This window comes from Brienomyrus brachyistius, chromosome 7 (genome assembly GCF_023856365.1).
Source record: "Brienomyrus brachyistius isolate T26 chromosome 7, BBRACH_0.4, whole genome shotgun sequence".
NCBI lineage: Eukaryota > Metazoa > Chordata > Actinopteri > Osteoglossiformes > Mormyridae > Brienomyrus > Brienomyrus brachyistius.
The window spans coordinates 22,093,673-22,112,294 of record NC_064539.1 but is presented as its reverse complement, the minus strand read 5'-3'; the positions used below and the strand labels follow the sequence as shown (position 1 = coordinate 22,112,294).

Here is an 18,622-nt window from a genome sequence, read left to right as displayed (position 1 = left end):
AGACAGTGCTTTACGAGTGAAAAAACAGGTGCCAGTACTCACCTTGTTACTCACTACATGTATATCATGCAAGGCCGTAATTATAATATATTTGGGGGGGGGGACATGTCCCCCACAATATTTAGATGTGCTCACAATGTACTCCCCAATATATTATGATTACGGCCTTAATCCACCCCCAGTGTTGACTCCATGATTACGTCTTGATATTATATGAGGTGACAATATGCAAGACACGTTCCAGGTACTCTGAAGAGAAAAACAGAGGTACTGGCACTACGTATCAGTGAGAACTGGCGAGTATCTGCCCGCTTCAGCCAGCGTGTATAGTATTATTGGCTCCGAAACTTAACGGGTGCCGGTGAATGATGAATAAAGAAAAGAGGGGCAACGGCGGGGATGGTGAGGGTCCCGGTCTCCGACGTGACCGGCCGCTCATTAAGGGGTTTCGGCATCTTCCGTGTCCGACGTCGCGGTTCGAGTTACCCCGTCCCCCGCCTCTCACTTGGACAGCGCTCTTCGCCATTCCGGGGATAAAACACCTTACCCCCATTTAAAAAAGGAGGCAACATTGGGAGACAAGAAATTTATTTATTTATCCTTGACCGTATTAGTAAGATACCATTGTTTGACAGGAAACGAACACGCCGCCGCCTCGCAACGCCGTCACATCTACATGTTCAAGGCAAAGCGGCGTAGCCGACACACGCTTATTTACAATCGGTAGCGCCGGCGATTTTAGCTCCTGTCACCATTCAGGAATCGTCGACTTTTTATGAATGAAAAGGGAGAAGGGTTAATGAATGGTACTAGGACGTGACGTCACCGCCCCAGTGACGCCACTCTCCTTTTATGGCAGTGGCGGCCGAAGCCCATTCATAAAAAGGAAGGAGCAGTCACTGGCCGAGATAGTAATCCTCTCAGGAGAATAAACACGGCACAACAACACAAGGACCTGCGTAGGATGTATAATCGTCGACTGTCTCTCATCCTCTATATTCGTACAGTTTGAAAAGTCTTATTAGTATTGTGTACGCTTGGGAAGAAATGGTTACGATGAGCGGACTGTGTGAGATGGACTGCAATGTGCTGAAAAGGCTGCTGAAAGAGGACAGTGGGAAATGCCTGCTGTTGGACTGTAGGTCCTTCTTGGCTTTCAGCGCCGGACACATCCGAGGCGCTGTGAACATCCGCTGTAACACTATCGTGCGGAGACGGGCGAAGGGCTCCGTATCCCTGGACCAGATCCTGTCGGGTGACGAGGAGGTCAAAATGCGGCTTCAGTCCGGACTCTACTCCGCTGTTATTCTGTACGACGAGAGGACGCCTGATGCGGACAACGTGAAGGACGGCAGCACGGTTACTTTGGTTCTTAACGCCTTGTACAGGGATACATTTGGGACTGAAATATATCTACTGAAAGGTAAAAAAAATAAGTGACCGTCTGGTTGACCCACTTAAATGACACTGGTACTTCTGCGCTGTTGATGAATTGTTAGCCGTATTTATTATCGGGGTGAGCCATCGGTCCGTTAGTCTGAAGAAAGTGACCACGATCTACCACGTTACACTAACAAAAGAGGGGTGCATGAAATCTCAATCCGTCCATTCACAAGAGAGCGGCTACGTCTAGCTATGAGCCGAGGGCAGGCGTTACCTCCTAAAGAATAAGTGCCTTAGCGTTTCGGAAAACGCTTAAATAGCAATGTACTTTTAATTTTCTTTTTGCAGTTCTTGACCAAACATGGTCAACGTGATTGCGCATCACAACAATGATGTAATGCGGATGGCCAAAAGCGACATCGTTAGCCTCCCACTTCCAGTAACCCACCGCGTTTTGTGTGCATTCAGTATTTTAACAATCATTTAATAGTCTTGCTAAAGCATGTGTCTTGGATTTTTATTATGAAAATTCACAGTAGGTGATTCAGGAAATGTTCATGGAATGACAACGAGAAATGTAAAATAAAGCGATCGTCACGGAATTAATTTATGGATGTACAAAGAAGTCTGAATTGAGCTAGAGAAGTAATAGTAAAAATAACAAACTGAATGCCTATAATATATGCATACATTTATTATAGAATCTATATTTTTAGCAGGCCTGCTAAATTTCCTACTGTTATGTCACAGTCATAGAATTTAAGGAAAACACTGTATATCACAAGGCGCACTTGATACACTTAAAAAAATGTGCAACATTAGTAACGTTTTCAGACCGCCTTAAGGTTTTTTATTATCATAAAGCTTTGTGTATAATAAAATCGTACCAAATTTGAATGACACGCATCCCCTGAAATGTATGGTAGCCTAATATAGCCTACCAGTACGTTATAAATTCAATCGCCTTTGCCTTAAAGAATTGAGAATCTGGTACAAAACAAAATATTTCAATGTTCATTTGCATATGAGTTCGGTTTTTACAAAATGTTATGATTCAGTTGGTGAAATTCACAGTTCATTAAAAACGGAGGGAGATTCGTTTTGTCTAAAATGAAAGTGTGAAAATAAAGGATACTTAGTATACGTATGCACCATGCAGTATTTTGTTTTTAAAATTGTTTTGCTATTTTTTTTTAATTGTTAATAAATTAATTTCTGTTATTTCAAAAAGCCATAAAACATTCATAATATATACATGTTATTCATATCTCGTTATAAATAATATATAATTATCATATAATCGGATGGTTATTGTTACGAAAAAAAACATTGCGGGCTTCACAAGCAGAATTGATTGAAATATAATGTTCCTGATTGATTCGCAAAGCTTGATATCAGCCAGAAATAATATGGCCTACGGGTAATCGTTATTCATCCTTATTAAAAATATATTTATTATATACGTATTATTAAAATTCATAATAAACGGTGTCAACGATTTTTTTCCCGCAGGGGGCTACGACAGATTTTTCTCGGAGTATCCCGAATTTTGCCTGAAAACCAAAATTTTGTCCAGCTCCTCATTCCAGTCCGACGGAGAGCCCAGCTGCAGCTCCTGTGGGACCCCCCACCACGACCAGGTAAGCCCCTTACGCTTAGCGGTGTCAGGCCGCTCGCAGGCCCCGTATTTCCCGCATGGTTGGGTTGTGTAACACCAAAGACTCCGCTTTTGTCTTTCCGGGGGGGGGGGGGGCAGCAGAATTCTTGCATCGCCAACCTTCCTCTCAGTACAAATCGAAGCTTTCTTAACGTCACGGATTTCCGGCCGGAAGAGCGCAAGATAACCCGTAATACAACGAGGCTCAGATCGATACTCTCACTTAAGGCTCCATTTATATTTGTCCAGCTTTCTAAAGTGCATTTCCGTTGCGGTGCGCTTGTATAGTGTCGCATTGTAGTAGGTTTTTCTACAACGACATCTTCTAATGTGGCGCATGGTCTGGGAGGAAAAACCAGTATTGTATTTGCGTGGATAGCTCCCCATTAACTTGATGATACAATAGTGGAGCCAGCCGCATCGATTCACACCATTGGTGTTTATATACATTAATGTTTTTTCACAGCGCACAAGTAAATATATATATTTGCGGATCCAGCTGCAGGCCTCTGTTGTATCTCCATAGTTACCCTGCTGTCTTTACCTCTCCCAGGGAGGGCCAGTGGAGATTCTTCCCTTCTTGTTCCTGGGCAGCGCGTATCATGCCTCCAAGAAGGACATGCTGGATGGCATGGGCATTTCTGCGCTACTCAATGTGTCCTCCAGCTGCCCCAACCACTTCGAGGGCGTCTACACGTACAAGTGCATTCCGGTGGAAGACAACCACAAGGCAGACATCAGCTCCTGGTTTATCGAGGCCATCGACTACATCGGTGGGTGGCGCTCTGTCTCTGGTGGACTGCCCCCTGGTGGGCTGGTGTGTTTAGTGCTAATGAGGCTAATAATATTTCAGGATGAACAACACACCCGCCCTGAGGTGAATGCCCAGCTTTTCACTAGGTCTCTGAGCCTTACATGCACTCTTTACCTTAGACACGGTGCATGCAATCCAGACATTATTTTTGTGGTGGATAATGAGTGAAGAAGTTGACACAGACAGAGGATTTAGGGCATCTGTGTTATTTAGAACTTGCAGAGCTGACAGCTAGCCTTCGCCAACACTCTGTTCCCAAGTATAAGAGCCCTACACAGCATTGGCCTTTCCAATGTTTCCAGGGCTGGGGAGTCTTGGCAGATAGCTGACAGGCCTCTGAGCACCAGGCAGAGCAGAGGAGCTCGGTGAAGTTCCTGCGAGCGCGTATGCGTCAGAGCGCGACGTCGAGGGACTGGGGTCTGACTCATCCGCCTCTCGGCTCCATGTCGGAGAGCCCTCAGATGTGCGCGCGCGTGTGCGGCGCTCTCGCTCTGGGTGCCGACCGTTAGGCTAGCTAATAACCGGTAGCAGACACTTAGTCTATCCTGGAAATCCCATCGGGGGGCTCTCCGGCGGACGTGGAGCTTAGAGCTGCCCTGAATTGCCTCGATAAAATATCGAGCCGCATAAACGGAGAAACACCGTAAAGCATTTGGGAGGGAAGCGGCAGCTGGCAGCTAATTAATGTAACGTAAGTGATGAATGTAGCCCCCCCCCCCCGCACGTCGGACCTCGGGGCCTCACTGTGATGTGGCGGCAGGTCTCACCGGCTCGTTAATCAGTGGCTCGTTATCTTCGGGCAGGCTGTGCCGTTTGCACAGGTGGACGGAGGGCAGGCCATACAGCCGCCATCCAGGCCCGTCTCCCGCTGTCAGTTCCATTCTAGGATGCAGAGAAAATAAGCCAGAGGCTTTTTCCACACAGAACGAAGTTTTTTTTTAAGCATCTAAAAACATCCTTGACTCGTTTGCAGAAGTGTTCAGAATTATTATGCAGCTCTCTTTTTTAAAGGGACAGTTTTTATTAACTACAAATTCGGATTGTTTATGTTCGTATTGATTTAGTAGATGCTTCTATGTGGGGGCAATGCGAGCCCCAGTGGGTCAGGACACTGTGCCTGTGACTGAAAGGTTGCTGGTTTAAATACCAGGCTCAGCAGAGTGATTTCACTGCTGCACCCTTGAGCAAGGCTCAGATTTCTTCAGGGACTGCCTGACTCTGCTTTCTTTAAAAAGTAAAAGCATCCGATAAATAAATAAAACATATCCATACCTTTTTGAGAATACAGGTTAAGCGAGTCCCTGGGTAATTTGGGGTTTAAGAACCTTTCTCAAAGGCTCAAGAGTGAAATTACTCTGCAGACTCTGGGATCTGAACCAGCGACCTTCAGATTAGAGGCGTAGTGTCCCAATCCACTGAGCCACACACCAACAAATATATGTATCTGTCTATGGTTTTACCTCTGAATGAGCATTGTCAGTGATGCTCTGAAATACCCCAGTGTTTAATTAACAGAATGGGTTATTATGTTGAGCACATAGTTACCAGGATTGGTTCCAAACCCATGTGACCTTGCATAGGACAAGCAGGTGTAGAAACTGGATGCATGGATGGGTTTATAATGTTTCCTTGCTGGGCCAGTTTGAGTAGGTGCTTGGATGCCCATGGCAGCCCTTTGCCCCTCAGCGACACACTCCAGCTGTGTGAATGATTGAAACCACACAGCGTACCAAGCCGTTAAGCAGTGTCACGCTGTCAACGTTACACTTTAAGTGTCCCGGTGTGCTGGGATCCCACTCTCACCTTCACTCTCTCTCCCCCCCCCCCTCCTCCCCCAGATTCGGTGAAGGCCTCCAATGGCCGTGTGCTGGTACACTGCCAGGCGGGGATCTCGCGCTCGGCCACCATCTGCCTGGCCTACCTGATGAAGAGGAAGCAGGTGCGCCTGGAGGAGGCCTTTGAGTTCGTGCGACAGCGGCGCAGCGTCATCTCGCCTAATTTCAGCTTCATGGGCCAGCTGCTGCAGTTCGAATCCCAGGTCCTGGCTACGTCCTGCTCTGTGGAGGCTGCTACCCCCCCCCCCTTCACACGGACCCAAGGTGGTGGCCCCCACCACCTCTGTCACTTCCTCCTCCTCCTCCACCACACCCACCTCCCCCTTCGTCTTCAGCTTCCCCGTCTCTGTGGTGACGCATGGGCAGCCCAACGGCCTGTCCTATCTGCAGAGCCCCATCACCACCTCACCCAGCTGCTGAGGCCCCCCCCCTCCCCGCCCCCCCCACTCAGGGACTGAGAGACATGTGCCAACGTCCTCCACGCAGCTGAAGCTTCTATAGTACTCCACACCGAAAGCTGAAAATTCTAGAACACCCCAGACTGTTGGTGTAAGTGTCTAGAATACTCTGGAAGTTTGTTTGGAGTGGCTGTGATTCCTCGGATAGAGGCCAAAGCTCCTAGGATGAACTGGATAGTGGATAGGTGGCAGAAGCTTCTAGAATGCTGAATAGTTTAAAAAAAAATCAACAGGGTGTCGATCTTGTCTTACTGACACAAATGGGGACATGGCTTAAAAAGCAGACTACAGTGCTTTCGTAGCCTCTACTGTAAAACAATAATTTTGTGTTTGAAAAATTGTCCTCGGTTTCGTTTGGAAATTCACAGAGCACTATATACGTGTGTGAGGTTTCAGTAGGAGAATCGCTTACGGGAAAACCCTCACCGTTAGCTCAGAGCTGCTTTCATCTTCTGTCAGCAGCCTACGTCTGCCACTGCTGTGACGTTCTACGGTATCCATCAGAGTTCCATTCATATCGTGTGTTTTTCATCGTGTCTTCCAAAGGCTCTCCTCCAGTGGTGGCTTTGGGTGGCCTGTTCCCAGCCCCCCCCCCCCCCCCCATTCGAAGACTCTAGCCAATTGCCTGGCTGCCTTTACCTCCTTTGCTGACCCTATCGCAGTCAGGCAGATGAAGGTGGGAACTGAGATAGTGTGGTTTTGGTGTGAAGGTATAAAGAATGATTGCGGTTGTTGCTTTGGAGCCAGTAGGCAGAGAATAATAACACGCAGTACAATGACATCAATAAGTAGCATGTTTGCCAGGCAGAAGGGGAGTCTCTCATAAAACAGGAGTCCAGATGATTTCCCCTCTTTTTGTCAGTGCCTTCGTCTCAGACAAGGTACACAATACTCCAGATGTTTTGGGGAATCCCACGTCCGCATCCAATGTAATTTTACATCGGTCTGACGATGGAAAATACTGATCTCCTGCAGTGACAGCCAGCCATTTTCAACCTTCTAGACTGCAATATTTCTCCATCAAGTCTCAACATTTCCTCAGTTTTTATACGTTTGCGAATCAGAGCAATAATTTTCTTTCCTCTCTTCGGTGGCCACCAAAGCCCAGGCGGACTGGGAATATTTATTTCACGACCCGCTCACTTTTTAGAGACTTAAAAGCTCAGTGTGAGTCACGCTTCATCAGTGACTGTATGATGACTGAAGAATGTTGTCTTTGTTTTTCGATCCCTATCAGGCACTGAGACCTGGCCAGCGTCCTGTGATTTGTGTTTGTTTATGATGCGTGTTTTGTTTGAGCCCCACCCCTTATCTCTCAGTGATGAAGTGGGAGGGTCCAAAAAAGCCCCCCCCCCCTGCTTGAAGTATGTCCTGGAGCCCCTCCCACATGACCTTGTAATGGAACCATAGGTAGTCTGAAATCACTGGAAATGTAGGATAAACCAGCGGAGAAGGTGTTCCGTGCCACAGAACCTTCACCCACTGGAGTGTCCAGGTAGACTTCTCTGGAATGAGGGATCCACTCGGCCTTGGGCACCCCCCCCATGTTCTTCTGCTTGAGTTCTTGAGACACAACTCTGTAAAGAAACCACTCATGAATCCAGACAAGATGCCTTTAGGATTTGGGCTTTTTTAAAGAAACATAGGATTTTCTTTTTCCTTTTGAAGAATGTTGGCACCTTGTTATAGAGCACTTTTAAAGTGATGCAATACCCTAGTCAACTTTTAAATTAATTTGCACATTACTATAAGAGAAGGTGGTAGCTACCATTTTTAAAACTCTTTTTGTTGAAGTATTTTAGTCCAGTGAGAAATTAATATATTACAGGTGTATAACTGTCAATCATTGAGCAATGCAATACTTTATATCTGTGTGGAGTGAAATGTTATTGTCGGAGTTCCCATGGCAATATCATTCATAAAGATACAATTTCTAGACTTTTTCCCTCTTTTGTTATATGGTATGTTCCTTTTATTTATTTCTTGAACTCCATTTAAATATAACAGTTTTCATAATCAAATGTCTCATGTATTTCTCTGCCCAAACCTGTCGGTACAGACCACTTGTTCCACTAGATTCCCTACGTATGGGGTAACTGTAAGGCTCTAGTGTACGCAGGGTGTTGGACAGGCAACCTTGCACAACTCCAGGGTTTCTATTCTGCCTTCCTGATAAGTTCTACTTGCACTGCTAGAACAACCATGCTAGAATTGGTGGTGTATATATATATATAAACATTTGAATACAGTAAGGGAGGCCTATTCATTTAGGCAAGGAACATTCGTGTGTATTAATATACATTAACAGAAATAGGTGTACAGAACGCTTGTCCACTTCACACCTTGCAGAGTATAGGTTAACAAATGAAAAAAAGCCTCCCAAATTAACCAGCTAATATAAAAATAATCATTATTTGGTGCAAGAGTGCCCTCTGCTGACAACATGCATGCATTTGGAATCGGACAGCATGGTTCAGCAAAAGGTTTTCAGTTGGGTTACATAACAGCGAATAAATCAGTCATAGTAAGCAGCAACTGTGCCAGTCTACATAATTGCTGGACAGGATTTAACGGCTATATCCTAAACATTTAGGGGTGCGTAAGGAAGCAGAGTTAAAAACTGACATCTTGGCCAAAGATAATTTCTACAAGTCACTTTGTGGCTTGAAAAAAATGGAACAAAATGCACAAAAGTAAGAACACCAGGTGAAGTGTCACATACTTTATTAAGACTGGTTTACAAGGCTGAAGTGTGATAGATTAATCTTCATATCAACTTTGTTACACTGCATGGTTTCAGTAACAAAGGTAAATCATCACATTAAGGGTTACAGGATCATTCAGGAAGCAGATGGAAACATGATTGCTTTCCTTGCTTGAGGAAGGGACTCCATTTGGTGGGGACGGGAGGGGGGGGGGACGGGAGCGGGGGGGGGACGGGAGCGGGCTGGGACTGAAACAGTACATCCATAAAGGGAACACCCCCACACATGAGCGCGTCCGTGTCAGACTGCCTGTGCTTCTATTCAGTTCTGTATGATGCTGAAGTGACGCCAATGAGTGGGGGGCTTCAAAGCAGGTGATCTCCACTGACACCCCCCACTCACCCCAGCCAGCACTGCCCTTCAGGGTTTTGGGTTCCACCTTTCTACAGCTCCTGGGCGGAGCGAGCGATCCCGGCACACCGAGGGTTCTCTCCTGAACAAGAAGTCGGGTCCCATCCAGAATTAGTACAGGAATTCATAGGGAACAGGAAGCGAGTCGAGTAACTGCGTCATCAGTAGTATTGTTACAACCAGTTTCTCCAACCCGAAGTGGTGAGTTCTACGAACATGGCAACATGACCAACAGACGACTTCCTACAGTTAATATTTATTTTTAAAAAAGAAAACCAAACAACTAGTTAGCCTGATCACCAAGTCATTCCATCTCCAGGAAAATGTGGAAATAAAAAAAAAAAAACCCAAAAGGAAAGCCGGCTTCATTTCGAGACGTAATAAAAGCCAATCTTCATCAGTAAAGAACATCAAAGCTTTACAAAGGCATTGTTTACATAACCTGTACATTAACCAACTTTTTTTTTTTCAAAACGTATTTCTCAGTTACTAATAACTTATCATTCCTGTTTAAAAGTGCAAGTCCTTTAAAACACGAATCCTGCGTATAAGACAACAGCGACGTGGGTGTGTGACGCTTACAGACCGATTCTTGTGCAAAGTAGTATGTCGAGCTGTAACATAGGCTGAGCTTCTGTTTCTCCGTGTTGTTCCCGTCAGTTTGCCACTTTCTGAACCCACTGAAAACATCCCAAAGCTTTCTTTAAAAAAAAAAAAAAAAAAAAAAAAACTACGCAATGTGTTTCCTGTAAAGAAAGACAAATGAGTAAAGTAAAAGTTAGGGTCCCTACAAACTGAAGTGTGACATGGTCCAATTTATAGTGTAAATAACCTAAAACAATCACAGTAAAAGCATACAAAGCCAGGACGGCAAGTGTGTTCACAGGCCGATAAAAATAAAGGACACCAACGCTCAGGGCATCCATGCCTCCCCCCACTCCAGATCTGCCATATCTCGGAACAATGTAATGCTTGGGGGGGGGGGGGTGGCAGACTGAGCTGGGTGTGGTTAAGGGGGCACAGGGCACCCTGAAGGCGTCGCTTTCCTGTGGCCTCCAACCCTCGCAGTGAACCATTTTGAGCACCAGGGGGCGCAAAAGGAGCTGTGACTGGTTACAGGTGAAGGCAACTTTTTTGTAAACAGTGAGAAAGGGGAATAAAAATTAAATAAAAACGAGAAAAGAAAAATATCAGCTGTTCACAACTGAAGTTTATCTTAAAGTAAAAAAAAAAAAAAAAAAAAAAAAAAAAAACTAAAGGAGCTTCACTGGCAGTTTGGCCCCGAATGTATGAAGTGTTCAGTAACAGTCTCTGTGGTTCGTCTGGGCTCTGCTAGGCTGGGCAGGGCTGAGCTGAGCTGGACTGGACTGGGTTGGGCCGGACTAGGACTTTTGCTCGGCGCCCGGAGCAGTCTGAGCTGTGCTTTCTGGCTTCTGTATCTGGTAGGTAATGAGGTACTCGGGGTACGCCTGGAGACAAAGAGGTCGAACGGCATGAGAATAGAGTCAAACATCCTATGGACAGAGCAGCCACACCCCCTGGCTATTACCTAAAGATACCCCGTGTTTATTTCATAAAGGTCGGTCCGCCTGCTTGCTCACCTGCTCTCCTCTGTAGATGACATATTCAGCATAGGCCAGACCATTGACGCTGGGCCGGCCGATGACAGAGTGGTGGCCAGGGGGGGCGTGGGCCATTTTCATGGCACTGAACTGCAGGAAGGACTTGCCCAAAGTGACTCTGCAGAACAGCATCTGCCTGCAAGAAGGTGATGGGACACATTGTCATTCACAGTTATATACACACATGGCTCCCAACCCAAGGATGCAGTTTCAGAAGCGAAGCGCTGTTTGCTAAACACCAGGAACACATCTCTGCTCCCATCCCACTCTCTCAAAGCACAAAAGGCAGAAACCGTACCTGTGGCAGGTATAACAGGAGCGGTCCTTGTGTGTGGGGCAGCCGGTACCTCCCCCAATGCCATACACGTACTGGTTGCTCTTAGAGGAGTTCTCCGCAAAGTAGATGCCAGCGCCGAACATGCCACCAATGTAGGCATGGCGCTCATCAAACCCTTTGTGGATGATGGCGTTTATGAAGGGGGACCCTGGTGGAGATGGGAGACATCAGAAGGTTAGTTAACATGAGACTGGTCTGCCTTGATACCAAGGGCAGCGGATCCCGTTCAAGTGGGACATATCAAGACAGATGACGGTATGGATTTGTTAAAAACAAAAGCGCCTTTCTTTCGATTTATTCCAGAACAGAGGACGAAACCAAAAGAGACGGTGCTACCGGTGACTCCAAACCAGGGATACCCTTCAACAAGTCACTCTCTCCAGGCAGCATACTATGTACGAGAACATGTTTTCCACACCAGAAGGGGCCAGACTTGCAGATGGAGAGCCTAGGAGGCCCCTACCATGAAAGAGCATGCGCTCGTTGTGGTGATTGTGGTTCTCGTCGGCGATCTCCTTCTGCCGGTGGACATATCTCTCCCGCAGCTTTTTGTTCACCACCTTCTGGATCTGCAGCATTTTCAGACAGACGTAAGTCTCATGGAAGCACACCGTGAGGTGATGCCAACAGCAAATAGCTGGTTATTAAAGCAAGTTCAGCCAGGCCTCACCTTGAGGATGTTATAGCGGCTGAACACCCCCCCTGCATTGCCCCCGTCCCTGTGCTCCCGAATGGTGCTCTGCAGCTGTGGGACAGAAGGGCGGAGGAGTCCAAATGAGGAGGGTGGGCAGGCAGCACACGGAGGAGCAAACAGCCTACATGACCGCACACATGCAGCTCCTCCAGCAGATCCAATCAGCCTGGACTCCACAGTAATGGCCAGAGAAGAAATCTAGGATTCCTCAGCTCCACATACCTCCTCCTCCACCGACTGGAACTCTTTATCATCAGGGGCCAAGTCTATGAGGACCGTGCCCTGGTTGGCACAGTGGAACGTCAGGTAGGGGTTGGCACCTGAAATGAAACTGTCGGTGATTCTGGGGGCCCCTCTATCAACATGAATATGTACCATCATCAATCTCCCATTCAGCCCACCGCCATTTCTCCGCCTTCCTTCCAGGGAGGCTCACGGACACGCCCGACACCTCCCACCCACCTTGCTGGCCCCCGAGCAGCCTCTCCATGCCCTTGATGAGTTTGTGTCGGTGACCATAGGCGTTGATCCCGATCTCCTTCAGCTCCTCATGGCCCATGTCAGCCAGTACATCCAGCGTGATCTGAGGAGTAGAGGTACGTAGCTCATCAGAAACAGGGACTGAGAGCAGAGCACAGAGGGCTGTGAGAAAGAGAGACAGAGACAGAGAGAGACAGAGACAGAGAGAGACAGAGAGAGACAGAGAGAGACAGAGACAGAGAGAGACAGAGACAGAGAGAGACAGAGACAGAGAGAGACAGAGACAGAGAGAGACAGAGACAGAGAGAGAGACAGAGAGAGAGAGAGAGAGACAGAGAGAGACAGAGAGAGACAGAGAGACAGAGAGACAGAGACAGAGAGACAGAGAGACAGAGACAGAGAGACAGAGACAGAGAGACAGAGACTGAGAGACAGAGACTGAGAGACAGAGACAGAGACAGAGACTGAGAGACAGAGACTGAGAGACAGAGACTGAGAGACAGACCTGTTCCCTCTCAAAGATATCCCTCAGGTGCTCAAGGCCCAGGCTCTTCAGGAACTGGCTAATGTTCATGTCCAGAATGGCTATGGGAAAGCAGACAATGGGTCAGATGGAGAAACTAGAAATACCTGGCCCAACTCCCAGAGCAGAAGCCCCTAATCCGCCGATCCCCAAAGCCCGGCGCGCTACTCACTGTCGCCCCCCTCCTTGCGGTCTGAGCCGGTGGCGCCATCAGCGGGCCCCGAGGCCCCAGACACAGACAGATCGGCCAGGGGCCCTGCCAGGTTGTCGATGCTGCTGGCAGCGGACAGGCAGGAGGGCGTGGAGGCCGGGGAAATGACAGAGGCGCTGACCACTGTGGCCTGGGGCTTGAAGCAGCTGGGAAGGGCGTCGGGGGGCATGGCATCCATCAGCAGAGCTCTGATGTCATCAGCCTGCGACAGAGAGCAATCACTTTAGCGGGATGTGACCAAAGTCACACTAGAAATTAGTGTGCATGTGAATATGTACCGTGGCCAGGTCCAGTGGCGTCTGGCCCTCCTGGTTCTTCATGGTGGGGTCAGCGCCGTGAGCCAGCAGCAGCGCACACAGCTGGGTACGCCCCTTCTGGGCGGCTTCATGAAGGGGGGTGAAGGCCCACTTATCCGTGGCATTCACACACGTGTTGTACTTGATGAGGAGTGCCGCGATGTCCACGTGCTGTGGGGAGGGGGGACAGCGTCTCACATGCATTAATGACGGCAACAAACTGTATTTGCCAAACTGTGAGCCGAAAAGCCGAAATCTCCCACGATGCGCGACTAACGAGCTTAAACCCAAAGCAATGTGGGTCGGTACCAGGGACAAGAGGTGTGTCCGGAGAGCAGACAGGGGCGCAGCCATACTCACCCCGTAGGAAGCCGCATTGTGGAGTGGGATCAGACCCCCCTTGTCCTGGGCGTTGACGTCCGCCCCATGCTCCAGCAGGTACTCCGCCACCTCCAGGTTGTTATAACCAGCTGTAGGAGTGGATGGGCAGATTCACTCTACTTTGTCTCACTTCACTCACACACAGATGGCGTGTATAGGCATGACAACACCGCTAACTGGATTTCAGTTCTCCAGATGGATGCGATCTGCACCCAGGCTGATATACCAGGACATTAACGTGGCTCCATCAGGGATACACAAGCTTCTTAGCTGTCTGATGAGCAGCAGCCCTAACAGGACAGCCAGCTCACATTAAACCCCCCTGAAGGAAAGCTGTGTGCCCCCTGCTGGTGACAGCTGTCACAACACTGAAATAAAGGCTATGAAGGCTTCAACGTTGATTGCCGGAATGTGTGCCCCCCCAATCCACACAAGTCAGCATCTCTGGCACTTCTAGAAACACGCTTTCTCGGCATGGGGCCCCTACCCGCCAGGTGCAGTGGGGTGGAGTTGCGGCCCTGCGTGTCCCTGCAGTTGATATTCTCTGGGCTGCACAGCTTCTGCACGCGTGCCAGACAGCCCTTCTTGGCAGCATCCAGCAGGGCGGCGTCACCCCTCAGCAGGTCCTGAATGTCCGTGTCTCCCTCCTTCACCATGTCCAGGGGCGTGTTCCCATCCCGGTTCTTCTTGGTGGGGTCGGCGCCGTGCTGAGGATGAGAGGCTGTGAGCTGATGTGGGTGGAGGGGGCCGGTGGGGGGACTTGGGTGGGGGGAGGCGGTACCTTGAGCAGTAGTTTACAGATCTCGTATTTGCCCTTGGCGGCCGCCTCGTGCAGCGGCGTGAACTTCCACAGGTCGGCAACGTTGACGGAGGCTCCGTGCCGCACTAACAGCTCCGCCACCTCGTAGTGACCGTAGGAGCAGGCGTTATGCAGGGGAACGAGGCCGCTGTGGGCGGGTCAAGAACCACAACCAATCACATCGGGGGAGCAGTGCCAGCACGGTCACATGGGTAATATGGCGAAGGAGGGAAGGAGGGAGGGGAGGGGGCTTACCCCTTGTCCTTGGCGTGCACGTCAGCACCGTGGTGCAGCAGATAGTCCACCACAGCCACGCGGTTGTAGCCGGCCGCAAAATGTAGCGGCGTGGAGTGCCGGCCCTCCAGGTCCCGGCAGTTCACATTCTGAGGGGAGCACAGTTGCTGGGGGCAGCGACAGAGTGAGACAGGTTAAAGGCTGAGCTCAAAACACTGCAGCCCTGGTGTGAGTGCTGGAGGGGGGGGGGGCTCTTTACCTTCACAGTGTCCAGGTCTCCTGCTTTGGCTGCTTCCAGGAGACGGTAGTCCACGTCCGAGTTCCTCACTGGGACGTTCTCTGGGGGGGGCGAGAGGACATGGTGAATTGGGGGCGTGCCTCAGGGCAGGCCTGATTGTGTGGGGGGGGAGGGGGGCACAAACAGACTCGGTCTGCATACCGTTGAGGATCTGCTGTACGGCTTCGTTTCCCATCTGAGCCGCAGTGAAGCCCTGCAGTGAGACGATGGCTGGATCGGCGCCGTAGTTCAGCAGCAGTCGGCAGGTCTGTAGGTGGCCCGCCAGTGCCGCCCGGTGCAGAGCTGTCTGACCCAGGGTGTCCAGCGCGTTCATCTGCGAGGTGGGGGAAGAGCGCGGTGTCAGAGCCCCCAGGGGGGCACCTCTGGCCAGGCAGACGGCCCTCCCCCACTGATCCTGTGACACTTCCTGGGCTGATCCTGCCAGTTTGAAACGTTAACTGGACCTCCTGGGGCCCACCCCCAAACCGAACTCCCCAGTAAAGGCACATTACAAAAGCTCTCCGAGACCAAAGGCAGCGAAAACTGCATGTCCCTGAAAATCTGCAGCATTTACGGCTGATTTCCTCAGACACTGGGAGGCAGACGGTTCAGTGCAAAGCGCCCCCCTCTTTCATAAGGAGAACAGATCGATGCCCCGAAGGCGTACCTTGGCTCCGTGCTTCTGCAGGACCTCCATGATATCGTTGTGCGCCCTCTCCGCAGCCACGTGCAGTGGAGTCATGAAGCTGGGGGGGGGAGGAGATATTAGCCAATGACAAGCCACTGAAACAGCACAGAGGGCCATGATTTGTCGCCATGGGGGGGGGGGGGGGGGGGGGGGCACTCACTCCTTGTTCTTCTCGTTGACGTTGGCTCCTTTACGAAGCAGTAGCTCGGTCACCTGCTTGCGTTTGGGGTGCGGAGAGGCTGCCACGCAGTGCTGCCACACACAGGGGGCCACGGTCAGGACAGAATGGCCAGCAGAGCCCACAACCCCCCTCCTACACATCAGGGCCAGCGGCCCCTTAACCGTCAGGGTCCTTACCAGTGCGGTCTCGTGGGACTGGGGGTGTTTGAAGTTGATGACCTCCAGGGCCAAAGTCTTCTTCACCTTTGCCATGTCTGCCTCGCGTGCCGCCTGGAGCAGGGAATGGCCTTTGAACTCATCTGGGGGAGGAACACAGGGGGTCAGAGTGCATAGATGAGGGTTAGGGTTAGGGCTAGGGGCAGGGGCTCCCGCGGGGCCGGCGTACTCACAGGTGAGGCGCTCTTTGAGCTCGGGCGTGGGCGCCATGTCCACGGCGCTCTTGCCGTGACAGTTGGCGATGGTGGGATCGGCGCCGTGACTCAGCAGCAGTGAACACACCTCCACCCGGTTCTTGGAGGCCGCCTCGTGCAGCGGCGTGAACTGCCACAGGTCCATGGCATTGACGCAGGCGCCATGCTGCGGGAGAGGGGACAGGGCCCTCAGTAATGATAAAAACTGGAGTGGAAAAACACCAGGGCAAAAATACCACTGAGAGCGGCCAGCTGGATCACCACAGACTGCGGAGGTACGGTGAATGTATTTCACATTTACGACAGAACTCGATCTAAGAAGCCATCAGCTGGCGGCTGCTCTCAGGACGAGGAGCAGGCTCTGAGGCTGACAGGAATTGAAACCCTGGTCCTTCCGCCCTTCAAACACCTTCCAGAAAACGGGCTAGGTCACCACACATTTGTGTAAATTCATAAAATCGCAAGGCGGGGTGTAAAGCGTACCGTAAATCATACAAAACTAGAACCGCGTTCTTTGTCGGTAGCACCACTGCTAAAGTTGCATCTTACTTAGTAGCTACGAAATAAAAATATTGGCATACAGAATGACGCTTTTACAGTGGACAACCAATCAATACCATTGTCTGATATTACCGGAACCAACTCGCTATTCCACGTTTATCAAGTTTGGGTTATATATAGCTACTGATTAGTTTTCTCTATTTGTGAGAAGTATTTCAACCACAGCTGTAATGGAAACCTGTAATGTACCACCAACAGTGGTGCGATGTAAAAAGTGTGTTCATTAGGTAACTTGTTAGGTGTGTTTAGTGGTGCAACACCTCACAAAACTCACAGTTCAGCTTCCATCCAGTTTTTGAGTCAGGGATCAGCAAAAAAAATAATAAACTTCCTTTTATTGCTTAGAGTACTCAAAGCAAAGAACTTTTAACATGCCCCATTCACATGAACTGCTTTTTTGCATCTTATCGCAACTCTGCATGGTACGGAAGTCCATAAAGAACATCCATTATTACTGTATTCTGTCATGTCAAAATCACAACCTATTCCCGAGATCCCAATATAGCCAAAATTTGAGATCACAAAACAAGATCTCAGGAAAAACAAAAGTTATACTTAGACACACGAACAGCATTTGTCAGGAGCAGGAAAGAAGCAGATTTCACTAAAAATGCCACTAATAATGCTATAAAATTTCTGCTATTTGTTTTGTTATTGCATTATCACACACAATCTGAAATTCGCCCGTGTCCTACACATACGTGAGGAATTCACCTTCACTGTGACACCGGCAATAAATCTGTTTCAACCTATCATGGTTAAACTTAACTTGCAGTTAATCCACGGTTCACATACTGGGGGGGGGGCATTCATAAGGATCATGGATCAACTAAGATCTGTTATACCATTAGTGCGTTTATCAAATTTGTAGTGAAGTTAGACATTTATTGTAGGTGCTTGACAGTGGTTCTGCTACATGAGATGTTCGAGTTCAAGAATAACTAACAGGGCTTACAGGAAACAGACAACGGCAGGGCAACACATTTCTCCAGGTTAGTTAGTTACGACGGCCCTTACACCTAAAGATAAGGAAGTGTGAAATTTATGTAATAACTCGTGTCACATTGAAACTCACAAACACTGTAGGCTACGGCTGAACTTAGCTGGTGCAACCCGCTGATGAAACTCATAGCCACCTAGCAGATACGACCTGGAAGTAACGGCTGTTCCTACGTTTCATCCGCCAGGCAGAGCAGAAATAGGTCTTTGTGTCAGTGGCAGGTGCAAAGCCCATCAGAGCCCCTAGACACGGCCAGTGTGTCTGTTTTCATGTTACACTGGCCACCATGATCCACACTCAGACATTTACAGAGTTCTGGCCAAACACGATCTCAGTGACATTATTAAAAGATTTAATGTGCATTCAGTCACCGCGGTATCCCTAAGGGGGGCATTATGCTGTACATGCAGCCCCCTCACAGAGGCCTGGGGACACACACCCATCAGACCCCCAGAGGCACCCTCACCTTGAGCAGAAGCTCGGTGACCTCGTAGTGACCGTAGGAGCAGGCATTGTGCAGGGGAACCAGGCCGCTGTGGATGGAGAGCAGGAAACAGAGTAAGCGAAGGCAACCACAGGCCCACAGCACCCGGGGCAGAGAGCAGCATGTATGTGCGGGAGTGAGCCATTGCCCAGGCCCCCGCCATTCATATGCCCTTCACAGTC

At 49.4% G+C, this 18,622-nt stretch overlaps 2 protein-coding genes across 4 annotated transcripts in view; one reads left to right on the top strand and one right to left on the bottom strand.

Moving 5' to 3' along the window:
- The first annotated feature begins 897 nt into the window (after positions 1–897).
- dusp4 (dual specificity phosphatase 4) lies at positions 898–8,168 on the top strand. 2 transcript variants are annotated; one of them, XM_049020264.1, is made up of 5 exons: positions 898–1,423; positions 2,896–3,023; positions 3,594–3,813; positions 5,693–5,962; positions 5,994–8,168. In XM_049020264.1, the coding sequence occupies exons 1-5, from the start codon at positions 1,048–1,050 to the stop codon at positions 6,107–6,109; spliced, it is 1,110 nt and encodes a 369-aa protein (XP_048876221.1). In that variant the 5' UTR covers positions 898–1,047; the 3' UTR covers positions 6,110–8,168. The 2 variants fall into 2 exon arrangements, with proteins under 2 accessions (XP_048876221.1, XP_048876220.1); XM_049020263.1 differs by having other exon boundaries at positions 5,693–8,168.
- Positions 8,169–8,854: 686 nt separating this feature from the next.
- Positions 8,855–18,622, bottom strand: part of tnksa (tankyrase, TRF1-interacting ankyrin-related ADP-ribose polymerase a) — a 34,951-nt gene continuing 25,183 nt past the window's right edge. For both annotated transcript variants that reach the window (XM_049020251.1, XM_049020252.1), the window contains 21 exons: positions 18,423–18,489; positions 16,375–16,561; positions 16,163–16,284; positions 15,966–16,057; positions 15,785–15,863; positions 15,280–15,451; positions 15,100–15,179; positions 14,862–15,007; positions 14,589–14,754; positions 14,295–14,514; positions 13,787–13,896; positions 13,409–13,597; positions 13,092–13,332; positions 12,902–12,981; positions 12,379–12,499; positions 12,139–12,236; positions 11,893–11,967; positions 11,686–11,791; positions 11,184–11,370; positions 10,865–11,021; positions 8,855–10,732 (listed from right to left, as the gene is read on the bottom strand). In XM_049020251.1, coding sequence (XP_048876208.1) covers positions 10,646–10,732; positions 10,865–11,021; positions 11,184–11,370; positions 11,686–11,791; positions 11,893–11,967; positions 12,139–12,236; positions 12,379–12,499; positions 12,902–12,981; positions 13,092–13,332; positions 13,409–13,597; positions 13,787–13,896; positions 14,295–14,514; positions 14,589–14,754; positions 14,862–15,007; positions 15,100–15,179; positions 15,280–15,451; positions 15,785–15,863; positions 15,966–16,057; positions 16,163–16,284; positions 16,375–16,561; positions 18,423–18,489 — 2,782 coding nt within the window. In that variant the 3' untranslated portion in view covers positions 8,855–10,645. The remainder of the gene's footprint in view (positions 10,733–10,864; positions 11,022–11,183; positions 11,371–11,685; positions 11,792–11,892; positions 11,968–12,138; positions 12,237–12,378; positions 12,500–12,901; positions 12,982–13,091; positions 13,333–13,408; positions 13,598–13,786; positions 13,897–14,294; positions 14,515–14,588; positions 14,755–14,861; positions 15,008–15,099; positions 15,180–15,279; positions 15,452–15,784; positions 15,864–15,965; positions 16,058–16,162; positions 16,285–16,374; positions 16,562–18,422; positions 18,490–18,622) is intronic.